At 43.0% G+C, this 15,803-nt stretch overlaps 1 protein-coding gene across 1 annotated transcript; it reads left to right on the forward strand.

Moving 5' to 3' along the window:
- Window positions 1-8,208: 8,208 nt before the first annotated feature.
- Window positions 8,209-13,359, forward strand: LOC136785871 (uncharacterized). The gene is made up of 2 exons (XM_066747198.1): window positions 8,209-8,247; window positions 8,356-13,359. Exons 1-2 carry the CDS (start codon window positions 8,209-8,211, stop codon window positions 13,357-13,359), a joined length of 5,043 nt encoding a protein of 1,680 aa, XP_066603295.1.
- Window positions 13,360-15,803: the final 2,444 nt, after the last annotated feature.

Raw genomic sequence — 15,803 nt, forward strand, 5'->3', positions numbered from 1 at the left:
CCACGGGAGGAGGCGAAGTTGGAGAAGTGGTTTTAGGGAAGGGGAAGTCCCCTTACCCTTCGGCCGCCTTCTCCAAGAGCTCTAGTGGCTCCGAGCCACCCCAACCCTTAGGGTGATTCTACCCCTCCCACTACCCGACTCGTCGAGAGCCCTGGATTTGAGGGTCGGAACACTGGGTCCGAGGTAGTCCTCGGAGGCAGTGTGGAGGGGAAGGAGAGGGTTAACTTCTCCCGGGCAGTCCCCGGAGAAATTTCCCTTAGGAGGGAGGAAATGCCGCAGAGGGGAAGTCTCCTCTTGGAAGGCAGTGGGTGGTTGGTGATACTTACCAAAGTATCCAAAAAGTTGGCCAAGTGGAGGCGCTGCCGTTGAGGCGTCAGTTAGGTGCCGTGGAGGCGAACAAAAGCTGGTTTCTGTTGCTGCTGCTACGCAGTCGGTTGAGCAAGGCTGAGGTGCGATGGGTCCTTATCAAGGACCCATCTATATAATTACGCGACACTAATCTTGCCAGCGAGAGAGCTGCCGCGGGCGCTGGCCACCTAGTGGCTAAGCGCGCAAGTAGTGTCGCTTCGCGGCCGCGACGCGCCAGGGCCAGAAGACGCGCAAGCGCGCCGCTGAGAGAGGGAGAGATAGAGCGGCTAGACGCTGTCGGTCTAGCCGTCTATTGTGAGCGCAATAGAGATGGGAGATATAACAGAGAAATGCGGAATCTACTTCGCAACATTTTCTGCTCCTCCCAATCTCGAACAAATGTTCTAAATTTGGTTCGTGAAAGTGTTTCCTACTCTCACCATCCAGTTCAATTCCAAATTTATTTATCGACTTTTTAAATGCACTACGGTCACTTTTTTTCAAAAATCAGTCTCTTGTTGTTGCTCGTTATTCCTCTTTTTGATGGCTCGTAATGTCGAGAGTATACATTCTACGATGTATGTTAAACAAATGTAAATTTCACAACAGCAGGAATCAGATATTTAATTTTTTTTACCTCGTACTACCGAAAGACGTTGATATTACACTGAGGTAAGAATGTAACGTGCAACTTTCTTTATACGATAAGATCCTCGTCGCGCAACTACTCGATTATCGTCTGTATCTCGTTGTGATGACTCGTATTACCGGCAGCCACCGATGCGATCAAAAGTCTCAAACGTTCGATCAATTCATTCGGATCGTTCCAATGTACGTAGTTGATTGGTCCCTCGGTGACACGCATAAGACCTTTACTATTTTTTTTTTTCGATGATGATGATGATGACGACGCTTTACTTGCGCCTGACGGTTTACTTGCGCCCGACGGTTTACTTGCGCTTGACGGTTTACTTGCGCCCGACGGTTTACTTGCGCCTGATGTTGACGCGTCAGAAGTTGACGATTTTCTTGCGCGTGATGTTGATGGTAACCGATCAGGCGGTAACATAGGTTTTCCCAATAGCAATGGTTTCATAATTTCTTTATATTTTGCACCTTTATTACCCTTGGTTTGTTTTAGACTATCGTTTAACAGTTTATGCGCTTTAGTTTGATTGAGAATACTCTTGAATTGTTCCATATCGTCGGGTTTTATAATGGCTCGATTGAGTTCTCTCATGAAAATTAGTTCATAAGTACCTATTGTACCGGTGTATAACGTCTTATCGAGAATAATATCTCCTTCATGACTTATTTCAAATTTACATCTACCAAGCGTCAGTTGATCATTTTTATAAAGAGGTCCAAAAGCACGATCAATCAAGTTATCCCTATCGGTCAGAAGTAATTTAATATACTTGCCAGGGATCGGATGAAATCGAATATGTTGAAAGACATGTTCAAACAAGCCTGGTTCATTTTTTTCATCAATATTTAATTTTTCTAGCAAACTTTTTTTTGAATCGGGCTACGGTTGATCGGTTATAGAAGACTCATCGTCGTAGGTCATGAAATCCAATGGATTCGTACTAGTTTCACTAATACTACTACTAAGATTCTTTGCTCGTTTATACGGTGTCGATGTGAAGTAGGCTCCCCTCTTCAATTTATCGTTGTATTTGACAAACGGATTATTATTATTATTTGAGTTATCCTCCGTTTGCGAAACGAGTTTCTTCAATGGATCGACTATCGACATGAATGTCTCGTTCAAACTGCTCTCCATTATCGCCTTCTCCGATTTCAAGGCACGATGCTTGTCGCGAATGACCTCGCTCGTCTTGGCGATCCTCTTCAGAAGCGATTTTTCATCTATCGCGATGCTGTATACAACTGCTTTCCTCGAATTGAACAGTTTATAACCGACCTGACGCGGTTTCTTAACAGATCCGAACGGCCTGCACTCCACTATCAAACTGACACTCAAGGCCGTGACCGTGGGTTGAAACCTTACCGGCCTGAATATCGACATTCACAAGGCCGTTCACTCGATCGTGGCGTACTCGTTGAAACCTTTGCGATATCGACCGTTCTTCAGAGAGCTATCCTTGTCTATTACTAAGAAACCGTAATCGCGACTCCAACAGGCCGAACACAATGTGAGAAATTTCTCATACGACATATCACTGTTGACGTGATCGTTGAAAATATGCTTCAGATTAGTTCCATCCTGCTTAAATATTATTAGCAAGTTTGCGTTATCTCTTATCAGATGCTTTGGTATTTTCGCATAAGTCTGACAGAGGTAGAAGCAATCGATGTTGGAATGTCTACCCATGCAAAAGTAGTCCCTTATATTGTCCTGCTTGTCGTTGGCCACATCGTCGAATATGAAAATGGAGTTCGGCTTTGCATCCGCGACGTTCACAACCTCGCAATTGTTTGAAAATTGAAAGTAACCAATTTCCTCCGTGTCCTGCAGAAGCTGCTCCTGATATCGATACTTCGGTTGCTGCAGCGACTTCGAGTAGACGTACAGGTTTTCGAATCTAACACCGTGCGGACTCTCTATGAGGCTCAGCAGCACGTTTGTCTTACCGCAATTCGACGGACCGCAAACTATGCAGCGTATCGTAGATGGTAATAGCGATCCGTGGCGTTTTCTTATTTGCGTGGAAGCATTGTGAGCATCCAAATTTGTGACGCGAATAGTCGGCACGTGCTTCACGAAATGCATCCTCGCTATTAACCTTCGGGAACAGCTGTATCGTTCATTTATATTTCGCGATTTACGGAACTATTCGGTCAGTTGCCATTACGATGGCGTTCATGCTAGTCGTCGTTGATTCCCTGCAAAACTTGACGAATCATCAGCTCGAACACATACCGAAGATCGTATTGCTGGAGTACTTTCCAGACAGTATCGCGAATGTGTGGGAAAGATTACCTCGGCACATTCGCGCGGACTCGGATGTGCAGCAATATCAATATTGCTTGCAACACTACAATCTACTTAATACCACTCACCACGACGGACCACCGAGACGGATGAAAGACTGTTACGTTTGTCAGCAAGAGAAGCAGTTGCTCTAAATGTCTGGATCGTTCTTCAATAAAGTCTTAAAAAAATTGCCATTTGAGCTGCACGTGCCCGGTTACAATTATTGCGGGCCCGGCACACGACTTCGCGAAAGACTGGAGCACGGCGATCGTGGTATAAATCCGCTGGACGAGGCCTGCCTCGATCACGACTTAGCATATTGACACAACGAGGATCTACCGGAGCGTCATCAGGCCGATAAAGTGCTAGCGAGGAGAGCGCTTGAACGTATTACCGCAAGAGACGCGACCTTGGGTGAACGCGCGGTCGCCGCAGCCGTATGGGCATCTATGAATGCTAAGCGTAAACTTGGCTTGGGATTACATAATATTGTCGCGATGAAGAAAGCAGTAGCGGCTAAAAAAAGAACAACAACAACAAGAAAAAAATTGGTACTACTACTACTACGAGGAAGAGACGAATTCGAGTGCCGAGGAAACGGGGCGGTATAATACCTATACTCCCACTGCTAGGTGCAGTCGGAGCACTGGCAGGTGGAGCATCGGGTATAGCGACGGCTGTAAACCATGCAAAAGCTGAGAGAGAACGATTGCGGGAAATGCAACGTCACAATCGCGCGATGGAAGCGTCGCGCGAGAGAGGCCGAGGTCTTTATCTGAAACCGTACAAGCGAGTCGTCGGAGAGGGAAACCGTGGTGGTGGAAAAAAAACAACAAAAAAAAACGGTCGGATAAGAGGAAGAAAATGAATGAGGGGAAATTTCGTCGTCGTAATGATCTCCCGGATTCAGTAGCTACTAGTAACATACAATTGGCACGCATCTGCCGACGCATACCATACTTCCGTGGAGTCTTTATGCGCACATCTCTGCCGCTCGACGGGCCGCGGTGCAACGAGTGCGCGATCGTGAATCTCGACGATCAATGCGGCCCTGGTACCCACTGGGTAGCCTACGTCAAGCGTAACGACATCGTCGTATATTTCGTTTCCTTTGGAAATTTGAAACCGCCGAAAGAATGTGTGCGTCACTTTGGTCCTAACGTTACAATCTACTACAATCATGATCGATATCAATCGTACGATAAAAGCAATTGCGGTCAGTTGTGCGTGAAATTCCTGCGAGAACAGATACTTTGAAAAAAATGTCTTTCACCGTGACATTATCGGATCGTAAATCTGTATTAAATTCAGATTTCTTTCCCCCCATCAATCTGCAAGACGATCGCTACGAGATCGGTCTCGTGGACATGCAAACGTACAACTCTATAGCCAATGTGGACGAGACGAATAATAAGTTCTACTACGATAACGATAAGGTACTGACGATACCCAGAGGCTGTTACGAATTGAGTGCGATAAATGAGTATTTGCAGTCTCAAATTTCTGCGAGACACGAAATTCAAGACGACATTGACAGCGTTATTCTTCTACGAGCGAACAATAATACACTGAAAAGTGAAATATTCTGCAAATATTCAATTGACTTTGAAAAACCGAATAACATTGGCTCACTACTGGGCTTCTTGTCGAATCGCGTGATCGAACCGAACGCCCAGGCTGAATCTGACGAAACCGTGGACATTGTGAAAACAAATATTCTACGCATCGAGTGCAACATTGCGGATGGTGCGTACACCAACGGTAGACCCCGAGACATTATTCACGAGTTCTTTCCCAGCGTACCGCCGGGGTATAAAATCTCGGAGACACCGAAAACCGTCATTTATTTACCGGTCATCGTCAGAGTAATCGACCGTCTCACGTTACGTATCCTCGATCAGGACGATCGTCTCGTAGACTTTGGGCGTGAAGAAATTACCATAAGATTGCACATTAAGAAAAATGTTAATTTACAAAAGTAACGAGGATTATAAAGCGGTGAAACTGGATGAAACGTTCGCTGGTCGTTCGTCCTGCGTGGAGTCGAATACACCGGTTCATCGGACTGAAAGCAGGAATCGCGACAAGAGGAGCTTCTTGCTAACGAGAAGAAATATAGAATTTTTACAATCATTGTGATTCACCGTCAAGAGATTGGGTGGAAGAACATAGTGGAACAATGGCAGATCCCTTGAACGTCACCGCACCGCTGACCTACGACAATTGCATCACCAAAATGGAGATGCATGCCTACAATCCGTATGCGAATGCCTCGTTGGCGAACAGTGACGAGATTCGCATTCCCATACAGCAGCAAGATTTGATACTCCTGCCGTGCGAGAGTTATCTCTACGTCGAGGGTCAGCTGGTGGAGGGCACGCGTGACGCGAGCGCCAGCAACGAGGATATAGTTACGCTCGACTGCAATTCCGCGGCCTTTCTCTTCGACGAGATTCGTTACGAATTGAACGGTATCGAGATCGACCGATGCAGAATCGTCGGTATTATCAGCACTCTGAAGAATCTCGTTTCCCTGAGCACAGAGGAGAGCGCCAGTCTACGTCATTCCGGATGGTTCGTCGCTACGGCCAAAGACCGCCTCAAAAAGGAGACGGCTGTTAAGAATTTCAGCTTTTGCGTGCCCCTGAAAATGCTGCTGGGATTCTGCGAGGATTATCGGCGAGTCGTCGTTAACGCGCGTCACGAGCTCGTTCTCATTCGCGCCCGCGACGATACAAACGCCATTTACTCATCGGTGAAAATCACCGATTCGTCGATCAAGCTGCTACGAGTGCAATGGAGAATACCCCATGTGACCCTGAACGAAATTACGAAACTCCAATTTCTCAGTATCGTCGAGCAGGACAAGAGTCTGTCACTCGCTTTTCGCGCCTGGGAACTTTACGAGTATCCGCTTCTGCCCAAGTCGCAGCGACACACGTGGTCCGTGAAAGCGTCCACGCAATTGGAGAAGCCGCGATACGTCATTCTGGCGTTCAGAACGAACAAGAAGAGTAATCAGCACGAGGATGTGCTCAAATTCAGTCATTGCAAAGTACTCGATGTCAAACTCTATCTGAATTCCGAATCTTATCCGTACGATCGTCTCGACACTGATTTCACGAAATCCCGCTACTCCGTCCTCTACGACATGTATGTAAAGTTTTTCACCTCCTATTACGCTGGTGAGAAACTCGTGAGACCCATGCTCGACTATACGGACTTCTTAACGTACGGGCCGCTCTTCGTCATCGACTGCTCGCATCAGAACGAGTCCATAAAAACCGGCACGGTCGACGTCAAACTCGAGATCGAGTGTATGGAAATCATTCCGGATAATACTACAGCCTATTGTCTAATTATACACGATAAAATTGTACAATATAATCCTCTTACGAATATTGTTAGAAATCTAAGTTAATAAAAATTATTGTTAGAAATACAAGTTTATAAAAAAATGAAATACGTTTTTAAAGTTCTTAATGTTTTATTCCTAAATTCTACATTACAGGTGATGAGACGTGGGGAATAAATAAATAAATATTAATAAATATAAGCAGCAATTAAGTTTTATTCTTAAATTCTACATTGTGGTATTTACCACCTTTATATATCATTATTAAATTATTTGCTACCGCAGCGTTTTGCAGCTGCTTCAATTCCTCCAAGTCATCTGCCAGTTTTGCCATTCTTCCAGGCAAGAATAGCCATTCATCACTTGCCAATTATACAATTATTTTCACCCCATATTTTGTTTTAATTTTCTCAACTTCTAAAATTTCATAATTTTGATCCTCCTTTAAACTATCTAATTTAACAAATTGTTTAGGTATAATGTTTCCCAGATTATTAACTTTTGTAAAATTCATTTTTAATTTATTGATCTCTCTATAATAAAAAAAAAATGATTAGCCTTATTATAGTTAAAAAAATCAATTTTTTTTTAATAATACATTCACTAATCAAATGAAAAAAAAAATGTTTCCTTACCTTTATTTTTTTATTATATAAAAACAAAAGAAGTTTTTTTTCTAACACACTTAATCTCTTTCTTTTCTTCGATACGTCTGACACTACTGCTATGCAGAATACGTCTGACACTAATGGATCTGCTTTGCAGAATAAGTTTTACAGACTGAAGCTTTTCCTTCTTCTTCTTCTGCTGTTCACTTGACTTCTTTGAAAACGATATTATCGTATTGTTGGAGATCGGAGTGTAGGTACGAGCGGTCTGGGACTCTCAGGCCGTCTCGCTCCCGCTCACACTCTGTCTCTCTTGATCCTACCTCCAACAGAGGCCGATAGGTGGCCCACGGCGTAGAACTCTCTCTCGCTGTTACTATTTGGGTCTATTGTACATATCAATACCCAAGAGTTCCGTGATAAGTGCGGCTCAATTTAAACGGTCTAGACTCTAGACTCTGCCTTTTCTGTCATTCTTTTCAGCAGCTTAGCCAGTCCTCCCTTCCTGCGACGCCACTAAGTCTCTTAGTACGCATTTCTGCTCCATCGTCGATTTCTTGGGCTCCAAGAAATCGTCTTCCTTTCTCTCTATCTTCGTTGCCTGGGAGTCTCAGGTACGGGGAATCCTGTCCGGGGACCTGGGGATCACAGAGTTGGGATTTCGTAGTTGTAACTTTGGGTGGATTATCAATTTGCGGCTCAGCCTCCTTTGGAGCACTTTTCATTCTTTTGTATTTTTTTTTTCAAATCAAATAAACTGATTTTACCAGATTTCCTGGGCGTTGTTTTTGTCACCCTGGAGCCTTCCTTCCTAGACCTCCTTGCGGATATCACCCAATCAACTTTCAAACAAATTTCTGGTCCTTCGAGCCGGATATAACCGGTACATATTCAATTGAGTTGAATTTTGATTGGTGCTTCTTCGAGGTGACTGGGGGAGTGTCTCTGGTGGCAAAATGGTAACGCAGGAGGAAATACTCATGTGCGCAGGTCACGTTAGTCTTTATTGCTCATAATTAGAACGGCTACTGGTCAACACCAAAAAGCGTGGTATAGGTAATTTTACCGTCCCTTATTTAAATGGTCGTCTGGCTAGTGCCTAGGAAATTCTCGCGAAAATACAAACGAATCATGTGACGATCACTAATCATTTATCGGAAAAAGATTTGCAACAGTTTAACTATACGACGCAGAATACTTATGAGCGAGCTATGACGGCGTATTTGACTGCGGAAGAATACATTTTAGAGCAAATCGAGAATTTAAGCGGTGAGCAAGTCGCTCCTGTCACTACAGGGCGGACCCATGCTCCCTCGTTGAAACACACACTTCCTAAGTTAGATTTACCCAAGTTTAGTGGTGACTATTCTGAGTGGTCAACCTTCTATGACTCTTTCAAATCAATGATTCACGATAATTCGACATTACCAGGTGTTCAAAAGTTTCATTATTTAAAGGCATGTCTTCAAGGAGAAGCTAGCTCAGTAATTCGATCCTTAGCCGCCAGTAACGATAGTTACTTAACAGCATGGAATGCATTAGTGACTAGGTATACAAATGAACGAATTATTACGTCTAACCTTCTTAGCAAACTAACGCTCATTCCGAAAGTCTTCGCTGACAATCTCATTTCCATGAAAACACTACGCGATACAACTATAGTTGCGCTCGACTCGCTGAGGACATTAGGATATCCAGTTGATGGTTGGAGTGCCATATTGGTCCACATCCTCTCAAACAAGCTAGATCAAGTTATCACTGTGGAATGGGAGAAGGAAATAAGACGTGTATTGAAATATCCTTCTTTCACTCAGTTTTTAGAGTTCATCACCGAGCAGATTAATATGCTCGAATCTATTAGTAATAAATTCAAAGGTAGTAAACAAACTACTGATAAAACTTCTCGTCCTAAGTCGTTGAAATCACTCAACGCAATCGTGGATAAACCAAAATGCCTTTATTGTGACGCGGATCATCCTCTGTATCAATGCAACAGCTTTATTGCCTTGAACCCTCAAGCCAGATATAAAGCAGCGCAAAATAACTCACTTTGTATCAATTGCTTGAGACCTGGACATTCGATATCGTCTTGCCGAAGTAATTCTCGGTGTAAAAAATGTTCCAAGGCACATCATACGCTTTTGCATTTTGAGAAACAAGCTAATCCGACGCCTCAACGTAATTCATCTCAAGCTGCTTCACCCACGAGTCTTCAAACCATTGATCAGTCTTCGACTTCTGTTGTTGCTCATGTGAGTGCCATGGACGAACGCACGACACTCCTTGCTACGTTTCTTGCACGCGCTACAGCACCAAATGGCCGTCAAATTATGATTAGAGGCTTAGTCGACCCGGGTTCACAAACATCGTTCATGACGGAAAATCTAGCCCAGTTATTAAGAGTTACACGCTGCAAAGTTAATGCAACGATTTACGGAGTCACAGGAGGTGCGGTACGTAACGTCTCGAGCAAAGCTGAACTCATCTTACAGTCTGTCAAACACGATCAGGCCTCACTCAAGGTGACGGCATTAATCTTACCAAAAATCACGAATTATAGTCCTCGGTCGTATTCACCTCTTGAATTCCCTCAATTAGGTTCTCTGGACCTCGCGGACGAATATGCTTCTGTTAAAAATCCAATTGATATTTTAATTGGTGCAGATTATTGCCCTCAGCTTTTACTGAATCAAATAATTCATTCATCGAACCGTGCACTGATAGCCCAAGATTCGTTATTTGGCTGGGTTGTGTATGGTATACTTGCGTCGCACATGCATACTGCAACAGTAAACGTTCTTCATTGTTGTGACTTCGATAAAACACTGCGAGATTTTTGGGAGATTGAAGAAGTACCTAGCACCTATAGTCTGACACCTGAAGATCAATTATGTGAGGACATTTTCGCGAGCAACGTTACTCAATTACCATCAGGCCGCTATCAGGTTGCATTGCCTTTTAAGACAGAGTTCTCCAAATCGGCACTGGGAGCCTCTCGCAGCATTGCCGAATCAGCTTTAAAGCGAGTTCTCTGTCGTATTAACAAATCTCCTGAGCAGTCCGAAAGCTATGCTAAATTCATTAGAGAATACGAGCAGCTAGGACATATGGAGAAGGTCACAACAAACGCGATTGACACAGACTCCTTGGTTTACCTGCCTCATCACGCAGTATTTAAGCTCGAAAATGGAAAGCAGAAAATACGTGTCGTATTTAACGCGTCCGCTAAAACTAAGAGTGGTCTATCACTCAACGACGTACTCTTAATAGGGCCAAAACTACAAAAGGATATAACAGCCATTCTTATGAATTGGCGTGATTTTCGTTTTGTTGGTATAACAGATATTGTTAAAATGTTCCGCCAAATTCTAATTCGTCCGGAAGACAGAAAATTCCAATCTATAATTGGGAAAGATGATTCTGGTAATACTCAAACATATCAATTGAACACGGTCACATACGGTACCGGACCTGCACCGTTTTTAGCTTCACGGGTAGTGCAGGAACTCGCAAATCAACATGGTGATGACTTCCCAGACGCGAAGTCCATCTTACTTCAATCTATCTATGTCGATGACATTCTTTTTGGAGCTAACAACCTTGCAGATTTACGTGATATCCAATCTCAATTAGTTCAGTTGTTGGATAAAGGTAAATTTGAGCTCAGTAAATGGGCCTTCAATTCAGCAAGCACAGCTCTCCAAGAAATTCCTAATGATTCTAGTAACGATAATCTTAATTTTAATAGAGAAAATTTTAACGAAACTAGCAAAGTGCTGGGCATATCTTGGAATACCAGCTCTGATTCATTTCAGTTTATAATCTCGCCTTCTTCCATCACTAAGTTAACAAAGCGCATGTTACTCTCGGAAAACGCGAAGATTTACGATCCTTTAGGCTGGATCTCACCGTTCACCATTGTGTTAAAGCAAATAATGCAATCCACAAGGTTGCTCAAACTTAATTGGGATGACGAGGTTCCCGAGCCTATCCAATCTAAATGGATGTCTTATTACTCGCAAATGTGCGAATTAACAAAAATCAATATCCCGCGCTGGAATGGTCAACTTAGTGCAGCAGATAAATTAGAACTCTATGGGTTCTGTGATGCTTCAAATGTATCCTATAGTGCTGTGGTGTATGCCAAATTCACCAATAGTGATAGTCAAACCTCAGTCAGCCTCGTAATGGCAAAAGCCAAAGTGGCCCCTCTTAAAGCAATTAGCATTGCTCGTCTTGAACTAGTCGCCGCTGCTTATTTGACTAAACTAATGCTTCATATCAAGTCATCACTTAAACGTTCAGTGCATGACATTTTTTGTTTTTCTGATTCACAAATCGTGCTGGCTTGGATTGCACAACATTCGTCAAAATGGAAAGTTTTTGTAGCCAACCGAGTCGAATATATACAGTCAAGTCTACCAGAGGCTCATTGGTCTTATGTCAATACTAAGTCCAATCCTGAAGATCTCAACTCGCGAGGGATTAATCCAAGCCAATTAATACATTGTACGCTTTGGTGGGAAGGACCCTCTATAATTCGGGAAACGTCATCGGAAAATTCTCCTTTAATGTTTGAAACCAACGAGGAAATAAAGACCTCCTCGATATATACAAATCATGTCACACGCGATTTACCGTCATTTCTTCATAACTATTCGTCGTGGACAAAACTAATCCGTGTTGTTAGCTACGTGTTGCGATTTATAGATCGAGCGCGTAGAAAAAATGTTTGTCAACACGCTCACTTGTCAGCTTTCGAGCTACGCACTGCAACACTGCGTGTTGTGAAAATAATTCAAGCTGCTGCTTTCTTAAACGATATATTGACGTTGCAAGGCAAAAAGTCAGTTCCGTCAAGTTCTCGATTACTTTCTCTTACACCATTTTTAGATGCGCAAGGAATTCTACGAGTAGGTGGGCGTCTGCAACACTCATTTTTGTCAGACAACCAAAAGCATCCCATTATTTTGCCAACTAATTATTTAACCGAGCTGCTCATTCGACATATACATATCACGACCTTGCACGGTGGCCTACGGCTTACCTTAACAGTATTGCGGCAAAAGTATTGGGTGATCAATGCACGAAACGCTGCGAAAAGCATAATACATAGGTGTGTCACTTGCGTTCGTCAGCGTGCCAAGCTAGGAACACAATTCATGGGATCTTTGCCTACTGCTCGAGTAAACCGTAGCCATCCGTTTGAACATACTGGCATTGATTACGCCGGGCCCTTCCTTGTAAAACTGCATCAAGGCCGAAACTCGAAATCAGTTAAGTGTTATATAGCTGTTTTTGTATGCATGGCTACTCGTGCCATCCATCTTGAGCTTGTCTCCAAATATGATACGGATGCATTTTTGGCGGCTCTAGCTCGTTTTACTTCACGTCGTGGTAAACCCGCGGTGATTTACTTTGATAACGGGTTAAATTTTCAAGGAGCAAATAAGGAATTGAAACTTGCATTCCAAGGCTCTCTGAAACATGTGCAATCTATAGATTTTGAACCTATACGCGAAATAGAATGGAAATTTATTCCCGTGGCCACTCCTCATTGGGGTGGACTGTGGGAGAGCGGGGTACGAAGCGTAAAACATCATCTAAAGCGTGTTCTTGGGACTTTTCTTCCTACGTTCGAGGAAATGACCACACTAATTTGTCGTATTGAAGCCTGTCTAAACTCCAGACCTCTTTCTCGCTTACGCGATGACATTGAAAGTTTAGAATGTCTAACGCCAGGGCATTTCTTGGTTGGTCGCTCTTTACTCGCTCCACCCGAAATGTCCGTTCTAGATTTAAAGGAATCTACTCTAAATCGATGGCAGAAAATCACTCGGATTACCGAGCTTTTTTGGCAAAAATGGTCGGGCGAATATCTGCAATCATTACAATCCCGTCCAAAATGGCAAATCAAAAATAACGATTTTCGTGAAGGTGACATCGTTATAATTAAGACTCCAAACGCTCCACCTTGCAAATGGAACTTAGGCCGAATTATTCGTTTAATAATCGGTTCAGACTCAGTAGCAAGAGTAGCTGTGGTTCAAACAGCGAATAAACAGATTCAACGCAGCCTAACCCAGCTGTGTAGGATCCCGGCATAAATACAAATATTGACAAACAATCCCAACGGCTTCTGATCTGCCGACTCGTACATCTCATCACCTTGACGCTTTATTTATTAAATCAGTACTCCTTAATCATGGCTAGTGACAAGGTGCCTAATTTAGTCGGCAACGTCGAAATGTTCTTAAGTGAAGTTTGGGGCGAAGAAGCCAACGCGTCCGATGTACTGGACCTTTCCTTCAGTGACTTGAGTCTTTCGGACGATGCTCCTTGTGTTGATTCTCTGCTTGAACTTCCGGATTTGCTTGTGTCGACGAAGGAAGAAGAGGACTCCAGAATGCAGGTCATTTTGGATCCGCCTTGTCCACCTGAACCAGAATCAGCTGACGTGGTCATGGAACCCATAGCGGGACCTTCTCGTACACCAGCACCAGCAATTGATTTAGCTATTTTATACGCGAGCAGTTGGGAGAATGGAATCCTGTATGATTCTACCGCAAAGGAGCTGGAGCGTACAGCAAAATACGTTACCGTATTGGCGTTCGGGCTCACACACCGTATACCATTGCATGCGGTCTTGAAATATCGGCAGTGGAAGTCTTGGGATCCTCAAGGAAAATTGCTCTTGCGTTGGACTCCAGCGTTAGAGCTGAAAACTGCCAAACTCATCATTAAGAAATGAGTTAGTCTGCGACCATTGGTGGACATTCGGAGCTTCGCTCAAAGGTTTTTTTTCTTTTTCTTTTCCACCATGGTCTTTATTTACGGTGTTTCACCATTCCAAATTTTAGAACATAAGTTTAGTTAATTTCCAACATCTGCAAGATTCATCTGAATTGACGCAGGAACGTCAATGCGGGGGAGGATTTGTTGGAGATCGGAGTGTAGGTACGAGCGGTCTGGGACTCTCAGGCCGTCTCGCTCTCGCTCACACTCTGTCTCTCTTGATCCTACCTCCAACAGAGGCCGATAGGTGGCCCACGGCGTAGAACTCTCTCTCGCTGTTACTATTTAGGTCTATTGTACATATCAATGCCCAAGAGTTCCGTGATAAGTGCGGCTCAATTTAAACGGTCTAGACTCTAGACTCTGTCTTTTCTGTCATTCTTCTCAGCAGCTTAGCCAGTCCTCCCTTCCTGCGACGCCACTAAGTCTCTTAGTACGCATTTCTGCTCCATCGTCGATTTCTTGGGCTCCAAGAAATCGTCTTCCTTTCTCTCTATCTTCGTTGCCTGGGAATCTCAGGTACGGGGAATCCTGTCCGGGGACCTGGGGATCACAGGGTTGGGATTTCGTAGTTGTAACTTTGGGTGGATTATCAATTTGCGGCTCAGCCTCCTTTGGAGCACTTTTCATTCTTTTGTATTTTTTTTTTCAAATCAAATAAACTGATTTTACCAGATTTCCTGGGCGTTGTTTTTGTCACCCTGGAGCCTTCCTTCCTAGACCTCCTTGCGGATATCACCCAATCAACTTTCAAACACGTATGTTAAGCGTATTTAATTTTAATGTTTTGGAAGGGGTAATTTTCTTTTCTTTCTTGCAATGCATTTCCATTTTGAATTACCTATAGGTTTATAACACAATAGAATGAAATATCAATACGGGGATTATTCAGAGGGTATAGTGTATCCTTTTTGATTAAGAAAGAATGTACTCCTAAGTGTTATCAAATGTAACTTTATATTTAACAAATGAACGACAAAGACTTTCTCTCGACGAGATTTCTTCAGAGGCTTCATTCAGTCCTCGAACATTCATCAGTGCGGATATTACAATAGTAAATTAAAAAAAAAAAAAAAAATGGAAAGTGAACGGTGTTTAGTGACAATAAATCCAGTAGAGGAGGAGGATAAAAATCCAGCAGAATCGATGTCTGATTACATTAAGAGAATTAACGATTCTCATAATCGTTATTTCGAAGAATTAGAAGCTATGCTTCAACATAATATGCACATGAAATGTAAGTACTTATTTTATTTTCTTTTAAAAGAAAAAACCCACCCATCTATACAGATTGTTTATGTCGTAATACATGACATAATTATAATGTCAATAAATAGAATCATGAAAGAATTTTACGACACACATATTTTTGAAAACTGGTAACAATCCCACTATTTGACCAATTGTTTTTTTATTCAAAACGAAGAATAACGAAAAAAAAAAATTAATTTTTTCCTTTTATTTTTTACCAGCCATTGATTTAGAAGAGGAAGAAGAGGAGAGAGAGGGAAAAGACGAAGAGGAAAGGGAGGAGGAGGAGGAGGAGGGGAGGAGGAAGAAGGAGAGGAGGTGATTTTTGTAAGTATACTTGCTTTGTAAAAAAAAATAACAAAATGTTTTCAAATATGTCCAAGGTGAAAAATAGTAGCACACAAACGGAGCCTATTTTCGCAAGAACAGAGGCTACGCAAATGGAGCCTGAGATAGATGTAACACCACATCATTGGTGTACTAATTGTAAAAAGTATGGTCACTT

This window comes from Prorops nasuta, unplaced genomic scaffold, assembly GCF_024137725.1.
Source record: "Prorops nasuta isolate Cenicafe-Biocafe unplaced genomic scaffold, Cenicafe_Pnas_1.2 PNAS00001, whole genome shotgun sequence".
In the NCBI taxonomy this organism is placed as follows: Eukaryota; Metazoa; Arthropoda; class Insecta; order Hymenoptera; family Bethylidae; genus Prorops; species Prorops nasuta.

Bases quoted from the DNA above. Each gene is read 5' to 3' on its own strand.
- LOC136785871 (XM_066747198.1), top strand. From the start codon at position 8,209: ATGGTAACGCAGGAGGAAATACTCATGTGCGCAGGTCAC. The intron at 8,248-8,355 runs GTTAGTCTTTAT...GCTAGTGCCTAG, and splicing joins TACTCATGTGCGCAGGTCAC to GAAATTCTCGCGAAAATACA.